This window comes from Chrysochloris asiatica, unplaced genomic scaffold (genome assembly GCF_000296735.1).
Source record: "Chrysochloris asiatica unplaced genomic scaffold, ChrAsi1.0 scaffold00212, whole genome shotgun sequence".
Classification (NCBI taxonomy): domain Eukaryota; kingdom Metazoa; phylum Chordata; class Mammalia; order Afrosoricida; family Chrysochloridae; genus Chrysochloris; species Chrysochloris asiatica.
In genome coordinates this window covers 2,326,016-2,335,645 of record NW_006408730.1, presented here as the reverse complement: position 1 = coordinate 2,335,645, position 9,630 = coordinate 2,326,016, and the positions used below count along the sequence as shown (strand labels likewise).

General features: G+C 36.4%; 1 protein-coding gene across 1 annotated transcript in view; it reads left to right on the top strand.

Annotated features, from left to right (window-relative positions):
- ACADL (acyl-CoA dehydrogenase, long chain) overlaps positions 1 to 9,630 on the top strand; it is a 69,240-nt gene that overhangs the window by 10,748 nt on the left and 48,862 nt on the right. Inside the window, exons 2-4 of the mRNA XM_006872751.1 lie at positions 3,219 to 3,371; positions 5,418 to 5,555; positions 8,180 to 8,344. Of these exons, the coding sequence (XP_006872813.1) occupies positions 3,219 to 3,371; positions 5,418 to 5,555; positions 8,180 to 8,344 (456 nt within the window). The remainder of the gene's footprint in view (positions 1 to 3,218; positions 3,372 to 5,417; positions 5,556 to 8,179; positions 8,345 to 9,630) is intronic.

The window sequence follows — 9,630 nt, the reverse complement described above, 5'->3', positions numbered from 1 at the left end:
CATGTTCTTCTTGGATTTTCATTCTCTTGGTCTGTTGTTAAGTGTTAATTTTCTTTGAGGTTGCCTTATAGTCCATTAACTTTTCTCTCCATTTAGTGCAGTCTATTTTATCCTGTAATCTACCTGACCTCCTCACCGTCTGGATCTCTGTTCCTATGTGTTTACCTTCTTTTGCATTGTAATTCTTTTGATCGTAGACTGACCTCCCAGATTCTCTGAGTTTTGTCTTATAGTTTTGTTCTGTTCTCGACTCTTCGTTCTGTCAATTTAATTCTGGGAGGTGCTGGACATATGTCAATCTCTTGTTGTTATCTGTTCTTATTTGTTCTCAATCCACAGAACTCCCTTTAGGATGTTAGCTCAGGGTTGGCTTTGGCAAAATCCCTTAGCTTCTGTTTATCCTGGAATGTTTTTATTACACTGTCATATTTGATTGATAGCTTTGCTGGATAAAGGATTCTTGGTTGGCAATTTTTTCTTTCAGGGTTTTATATAAATCTCCCCATTGCCTTCTTGCTTGCATGGTTTCTGCTGAGAGATCTGAGCTTCATCTGACTTGCTTGCCTTTGTATGCAACACTTCTGTTTTCCTTAGCTCCTTTCATTTTTTTGATTTTGGAGAGCTTTGATTTTGGAGAGCTTGATTATGATAAGTCTTGGTAATTTTTCTTTTGGGGTCTATTCTTCTTGGGTTTCGTTGAGCTTCTTGAATGTTTATGTTTTCACTTTTCAGGATGTTAGACAAATTTTCTTCCAGCAGTTCTTAACTATTTCCTCTGTGGACTTGTGTAATTCTTCTTGTTCTGGAATGCCAATAATTCTTTAGTTATTCCTCTTCATGTTTTCCAACATGAATTTTAGACCTTCTTCAGATTTCTCTATTCTTTTTTCTGTTTGCTCTTCTAGCTTAGTAGTATTGAGAGATTTGTCTTCCAGCTCACTGATTCTGCCTTCCATCTCTTATTTTCTATTCCTTTGCCTTTTCAGAGTATTGTCTATTTCTAATATTCTGTTACTGATCGTTTGGACGTCATTCTGTAGGTTTTGAATTGTTTCCAATGCTGTATCTATTTTATTTGATTGTTCCTGTAGTGCTTTCCTGACTTCTTCCTTATTTTTCTCAACTCCATTGTAAAGTGTTTTGAAATATTTTATAATCATTTTTCTGAATGCCTTCTCAGGCATTTCCAAGGCCTGTTCTTCTTCCAGAATGGAGTCCAGGTCTACCTCTAGGTCATTTGTCTCAGACATTTTATCTTGTTTCTGCATATGTGCTGATATGGTCATCTGCTTTTGCTTCTTGGACATGTTTAGTGTTTATCTGTGACCTTCATACATAATTGAGTATATGTTTTGGTATGTTTTATGCTTCCTTATTGCTTCCAGGAAAATGTGATCAGGATGTGGGCTTCCCTTTTCACTCTTCTTATTGCCTAACTCAGAGTAACTTTCACAGGTGTTGCCTGCCTCCCTGGTGTATGGCATTTGGTATTGGTTCTTGCCTGGGTTTTGGTGTTTTATAGAATGTGATTGTAGCTTGGCTATATGGCAGCAGTGGTCAGAGTGCTGTTAAATTGTGGAGACTGTGATCATTATCACAAACCAAAATGTGTATGAATTATTGAATGAATAACCAATTTCCTTTGTACGCTTTCACTCAAATCATAATTTTTAAAAATTTAAAAAGAAAAAAGGTAGATATAAATAAAAATGACACAAAATACACATTAGACAAAGATATGAAGCAAACTAAAACAAAATAATTCATTTTGGGAAAAAATGCTTTTAAAGATAGGAACAACCTAAATGCTTAACAAATAAGATTAATTAAGCAATAATAATATATTAACTGAATTCACTCTAACCTTTAAAAATGGTAGTTAGGAAGACCTTAGAAAAATATCATCTAAGGTTTAATTAAAGAAATATATAATTGTTAACTGTGACTCCTGGTGTGGCGCTATAGGATAAGCACTGGAAAGTTAACCTAAAGGTCAGCGGTTCAAAACCACCATAAGCTCCTATACAGAGTTGCTATAAGTCAGAACTGATTCGATGGCACTTTAAGGCAATAGCATAATGGTTAATTAAGTTTCAGATAACAACTTTCAGACTAGTGTGATTACAATAATATGAACATATGTTTTTTTCTGGACCAAGACTTAAAAAAAAAAAAAAAAAAAAATAGGTCCCAGCTAAGAAGAAATGTAAAAACAGAATTTATAGCAAAATAGAAAACATCCTTTGGCAATATTTGAGTATATGAAAAAAAAAGTTCTTGTGAATTTGAAAATGCTCAAAGTATACAGATTTTCAGAATTCTTTTCAGGAATACCTGGTGTGGAGGGGGTAGGGTTACTTAAGAGTACCATTGAGATAACTACATTTTAAACTTGGTGTGTTGGGGTAGGATCAATTCCTGTTAATCTTGAATAATTTAACACTAAGGAGCTCTGGTGGCACTGTGGGATAAGTACTGGACTGCTAACCACAAGGTCTGCAGTTCAAAACCATCAGTTGCTCCGAGGGAGAAAGATGAGGCTGTCTGCACCCATAATAATTTAGAGTCTCTGAAACCTTATATAGGGTCACTGTGATCCAGAATCAATTAGATGGGAATAAGCTTGGGGTTTGGATTGAATCTTTAAAAGATGAGTGGCCATTTTGATGTATACCCAAAATGGTTCTGTAATCTGGCAATAACATCAATACAATTTTCAGTTTTATATATATCTGCCATTGGAAATTCTGTGTTCTGTATAAAATGTTAATTTTGGAGGGTCTGCATTATTTTAAATATATCATGTCCATGACATGACAACAAATCAATTAGTATGATATTGTACTATTTAGATTTTGTGTAATTTAATTCACATACCTTGTGACAACACTGTATTTCACCTCAACTCAGACATGTGGCTAATCCTAGGCACTGTCTTCTTCATGAATTTATAAATGGAGACTGAGTTAAGGAGGGTTAGCTGCTTCTTAGACCTTTCCAGGAGATAGGTCCTGTCAAAAGTGATGATGGTCAAGTTTGCACCGAGGTTTATCAAGCTTCAGTCCTTCTGTTCTTTATACTTACCTCCACATTGTCTCAGTAGGGTGGGGTGTATCACGTTCAGTAGAATTAATCTTCCTTCCATTGTTTGGTGGCACTAATTTGGGTATGAAAAGCAGCATTCCTTTAATAATTTTTTTTTTTATGTATTTTTAAAGATGTTCTCATTCTGGAGTCGAACGTCTAGAAACTTGTTCTGCTAAGAAATTAACAGACATAGGAATTAGACGAATCTTTTCTTCAGAGCACGACATTTTCCGGGAAAGTGTAAGGAAATTTTTTCAAGAAGAAGTGGTTCCTTATCATGCAGAGTAAGTGGCACATTTTCCTTTCGTGTAATTCATGCTAGGTGTGTGTAAGTACGATTTTCTAGAAATCTGTCTGCACAAGAAAAATCATGTGTTTTGTAGGTGATTATCATTTTTCTAGCTCTTCACCAAAATACTCTAGGACCTAGTGGTTCATAATTTAATTCAGAGTTCTCTGGATGGATTCTGAAAGATACCATTCAAAGTGGGAAGTTTCAGAAAATTTGCAATTTAATCTAAGAGGAGTATATTTTTTAAACTGTGATTAAGTGGCAAAAAATTTTTAGTCAATTTTATATTCTTAATGCAAGTTGCTGTCGAGTTGATGCCAATTCTTGGTGACCCCATATGTTCCAGAGTAGAACTGGGCTCTATAGGATTGACAATAGCTGATTTTTCCGAAGTAAATTGCCGGGGCTTTCCTCTTAAACGCCTCTAGATGGACACCAACCACCAGCCTTTCAGTTAGCAGCCAACCAAGTTAACTGTTTGCACCACCCAGGTACTCCATAAGTGAATTAAAATACTTTGAACCTCAAAGGGTAACATAATGCAAATCTTTCTAGGCAAATTGTCTACCTCAAAGTACTTTTTCACATAAACAATTGATTGATTGATTATTGATCCCCTACTTGATTGATGGAGTCCTGGTGTGGTACTGTGGGTTAATGCTCCAGACTGCAATGTTGGTTTGAACCACAAGGTAGGTGTTTCAAGCTCACCAGCCACTCCTCAGAAACCCTGTCCAGGGTCATTATGGGTCAGAACTGACTCGATGGCACTTAAGAACAACAATAACAACTTTTTTGACAAAAAAACTATCATTCATATTAAAATAGCACTTTGCTCTGTTTCCAAAATTCACTCAATATCAATACGTTTATATATTTACAATAATATTTTAAAATTATTTTGAAGCAGCGTACACTTAGGTTTTTATTTTAATACTCTGTTGATAAAAAGTAACTGGAATTAGTGAAACCTCAATTATGACCAGTCTTCATTTTTATATGAAAAAAATATTTTTTTCATATCCAGTCTTCAGTGAAAAGCAACTAACTCGCTTCTTACTAAAGAAACAGAGCACTTCACTTTAAAGAAGCTTTTGTTTATTTATTTATTTATGTATTTTAAAACTTTGTTCCAGAAAAATTGTTGGTGACACATTGAGGTAGAAATAGTAGAAGTTAACAAATTTGGGGCTAACAATACAAATCTTTCCAGAGCTGCTTTGGGAAATAACTATATCAAAACACACATGACAACAAACTCTTTGACATAAAATTTCTTGTAATACCTGAATCTATCATTAATCAGTATCTTCAAACAGCCCCATATCTTCCTAATTGTATCTATCACTTCAAGAAACAACAAAATGCTCTGATTCCTTAACTATTTCCAACTAGCCATCGGCTTTCTCATCATGTCATTGTCGTTTCTAACGTAAGCACTGTTGGTGTTAGTTGTTTCTACTCATAATGACCTATGAACCACAGAGCAAGATGCTGCTTGGTTGTACTCCATCTTCATGATATTTGCTATTTGTGCACTGTTTTACATAAATATCTCATCTTTTGAGAAGTTTCTTCATAGAACTATGCTACAAGTTACTTCAGCTCTTTTGTTTTTCCAGTTTAAATCATAATAAAGTTTATTGCTCTTGCCAGGTGTATGTGTTTGTTCTATAAGGTTATGCACTTCAAGGAAATATATAGGCCATAATTGCCTTGTCAAGGCAGGTTGGAAAAATTAAGATTGCACCTTAAGAGCACCAGCTGATTGAACAACACCCATGAATATCAGTGGGGCAATTCGAAAGTCCAATAAGTAGTCAAAAGAGAGAGGAAAGGTCAAATGGTAAATATGAAGAAGCAAGAAAAAAAAAGAAAAGAAATTATTAAAGTCGTATGCAAGTAGAAGGGTATGACCATGTCAAAAACAGTTGCTTTAAATTAAAGAAGCATTCTTATATAAATCATTTATAAATTCAAGGTTTGTGCCTTTAAAATATTATGAGTCCCTCTAATTTTTAATATTTGTTATCTATAGATGGGAGAAAGCTGGAGAAGTAAGTAGGGAGCTTTGGGAAAAAGCTGGAAAACAAGGACTGCTCGGTGTCAACATTGCAGAGCATCATGGTGGCATTGGTGGGGACCTCTATTCAGCAGCTGTTGTTTGGGAAGAACAGTAAGTATGGAGACATTTGTAGTCGTGTCATTTATTTTGTATGCACATTGTTCATCTTCCAGAGATAGCAAAAAAATACTATCTGATCTTCTTGGAAGATTGGAAATAGTTTTAATTGTGTACAACTATACACTTACATGGAGTCTTGGTGTGGCAATGTGGGTTAATGTGCCAAGCTACAAATCTGTTTGAACTGCAAGATTGGCAGTTCAAACTCACCAGCTGCTCCTCGGAAACCCTATATACAAGGTCGCTATGGGTTGGAGCCAACTCGAGGCACTTAACAACAGCAACAACATGCATTTACACGGAGTCCTGGTGTGACACTGTAAGATAATACACTGGACTGCATGGTCGATTTGAAGCACAAGGTTGGCAGTTTAAACTCACCAGTCACTCCTTGGAAACTCTATGCAGGGTTGCTATGAGTCAGAACCGACTCAACGACATTTAACAACAACAGCGTACACATACATGGAGTCCTAGTGTGGTGCTGTAGAATAAGCACTGTATGACTAACCTCAAGATTTGTGGTTCAAACCCACCAGCCACTCGTGGGAAACCTTATACAGGTTTGTCGTGAATAGAAATAGACTTAATGGCACTTAACAATTACAACAATACACTTGTATATGTTGTTGTTGTCAGGTGCCATCGAGTCGGAACCGACTCATAGCGACCCCTTGCACAGCAGAACGAAACAATGTCCGATCCTGGGCCAACCTCACTACCGCTGCCACACTTGATGCCATCAATGATGCCACCTGGCTGATCCATCTCGTTGGGGGTCTTCCTCTTTTTCTCTGACCCTCCACCTTACCCAGCATGACATCCTTCTCCAGCGACTGTTTCCTCTGGACAATATGTCCAAAGTAGGAGAGACAAAGCTTAGCCATCCTGGCCTCCAAAGAGCACTCTGGCTGCACTTCTTCCAAAACAGATTTATTGGTTCTTTTGGCAGTCCATGGTACTTTCAGTATTCTCCTCCAACACCACAACTCAAAGGCATCAATTCTTCTACAATCTTCCTTATTCACTTTCCAGCTTTCGCATCCATATGAGGCTATTGAAAACACAATGGCCTGGGTCAGGCGCACCTTAGTCCTCAAGCTGACATCTCTGCTCTTCAACACTTGTATATATTTATATATATTTTTGAGTGGGACAACAAGGAAATCCACTTTTAAGTTGTTAAATTGTTGTTGTTATGTGCTGAGGAGTCAGTTCCGACTCATAGCGACCCTGTACAGGGTTTCCGAGGCCATAAATCTTTACGGGAGCAGAAAGCCTCATCTTTCTTCCAAGGAACAGCTGGTAGTTTCGAACTGATGACCTTGAGGTTCGGAGCCTGATTCATAACCACTATGCAACCAGAGCTCCTTAGGTGTTGAAAATTAAAGGGATAATTTAATTTCTGATTGTCATAAGCAGTTATTTTCCTATTTTATAATGAAATATAGTCAATATATTTTAAAAATCAAAAATTCATTTGATAAATGGACAAAATATTTTTCAAACAATCAAAAGAGGAATGCAAATATTTTAATTAAACCAAGATTTATGTTTATTATCAAATGGAAATTAAATTAACCAGAAAATTTCACTTTGAATACCTACAAAATTCGTGGAAATTTCAGAAGTCATAATACTCAGTGCTGAGAAGATAGCAGTGAAAATAACATACTCATAGACTCGGTGGCATTATAAGCTAAAATGATAAATACTTTGGCAATTAAAAATGAGATATATATAAAAAATTAATTTGTTTATTCTCTTTAACCCAAGATTCCATTTTTAGAAGTTTATCTTAAGAAAATAATTTAATAAAAAAATAGAATATATGTTTAGAAAGCATTAACATGTTAGATCATAATCTCAAATTTGGAAGCAATCTAAATGTCTAGCAGTAGGAGAATAAATAAGTAAATTATGGTATATAAAGAATTTGGAATGTCTTATATCTATTTGTTGTTATTGTTGTTGTCAACTGCCGTAAAGCACTTATTGCAACTGACTTATTGCAACCCTGAATAGAAGTTTTGAGACTGTAAACCTTTGTGGGAGCAGAAAGCCTCACCTTTCTCCCAACGAGTGGGCTTGAATCTCTAACTTTGTGGTTCACAGTCCAGTGCTTATTCTACTAAGCCATTGCACGCCTCATATAGCTATTTAATATTATGTTAAAAAGATATAAAACAGGTTTTGTGTATGTGTGTGTGATATAATTTAAAATTAAAACAGCAAACTACAAAATGTACATACCATCATTTCAGTTATGTTCGAATTTATCTTTATGAAAAATGTAATTTGCCAAAAAGAAAGTAGTTGTTGTGTTGGGGTAATACAATTGTAGGTCATTTGTGTTATATTTTCTCTCTTAATTCTTAATTCATTAAACATGTTTTAGAGTGTTTTTATTATGTTAGAGCAAGAAATGAAAAGATTAGTCAGAAGAAAGAAAAAAGAGAGAGAGAACTTTTAAGAAATTCATAGTTTTCATGGGGAGACCATACAATGTAGTAAGTTCTTTATTTTTGTTGTTCAAAAATTGCAAGTCAGAGAAACAAAAAACAGAATAAAATTACTATATCGTGCTTCAAATTTTCTCTTGTTTTTCTTCTAAGAGCATATTCAAATTGCACTGGCCCAGGCTTTAGTCTTCATTCGGATATTGTCATGCCCTATATTGCAAACTATGGCTCAGAAGAACAGATTAAGCGCTTCATCCCCCAGATGACTGCAGGCAAATGCATCGGTGCTATTGCAATGACAGAACCTGGTGCTGGAAGGTAAACAAATAGTAATGGAAGGGAGCTGGTGGTGTGCCTTGGGGTGGGTCTCAACTCATAGTAACCCTGCACAGAGTTTCTGAGGCAGTAAATCTTTATGGGAGCAGAAAGCCTCATCTTTCTCCCGCGGAATGGCTAGTAGTTTCCAACTGCTGACCCTGAGGTTAGTAGCACAACTTGTAACCACTACGCTACCAGAGCTCCTTAACAGAAGGGTAACAAACCAGGTACTGAGAGGGACATGTAAATGGGCATATAGGTAAGAGGCTAGAGGAAAGGAGAGAAGTAGTAGCTCACAGAGAAGACTATTAAAACGTTAAGGAATGCTGGTGAGAAATTAAAACAGCCACACTGAAGAAGGAAAAGGATGTTGTGGTTGTTGTTGCTAGGTGCCATCAAGTAGGTACCAACTCAGAACGACCCTGTGCACAACAGAACGAAACACTGCCTGGTCCTGGACCAAGCTCACAATTGTTGCCACGCTTGAGCCCATGATGCTGTCACTTTGCCAATTCATCTTGCTGGGAGTCTTCCTCTTTTTCTCTGACCCTCCACCTTATCAAACATGATATCCTTCTCCAGCGACTGGTCCCTCCTGACGATATGTCGAAATATGAGAGACGAGGTTTGACCATCCTGGCATCCAAGGAGCACTGTGGCTGTACTTCTTCCAACACAGATCTATTGGTTCTTTTGGCAGCCCATGGCACTTTCAATATTCTCCTCCAACACCATATCTGAAAAGCATAAATTCTTCTACAGTCTTCCTTATTACTGTCCAGCTTTCACATACATATGAGGTTATTGAAAATACCATGGCTTGGGTCAGGCTCACCTTAGTCCTCAAGCTGACATCTTTGCTCTTCAACACTTTAAAAATGTCTTGTGCAGCAGGTTTGCCTAATGCAATACATTGTTTGATTTTCTTGACTGCTGTTTCCATGAGTGTTGATAATTGATACAAGAAGTACTTGACAACTTCAATCTTTTCTCCATTGATAAGAATGTTGTTTATTGGTCCAGTGGTGAGGATTTTTGTTTTCTTGACATTGAGATGCAATCCATACCAAAGGCTGTGTTCTTTGATCTTCATCAGTAAGTATTTTAAGTCTTCACTTTCAGCAAGAAAGGTTGTATCATCTGTATATCGCAGGTTGTTAATGAGTCTTCCTCCAATCCTGATGCCACGTTTTTCTTCATAAAACCCAACTTCTCAGATTATTTGCTCAGCATAGAGGTTGAATAAATATGGTGAAAGAATACAATCATGTCACAAACCTTTCTTA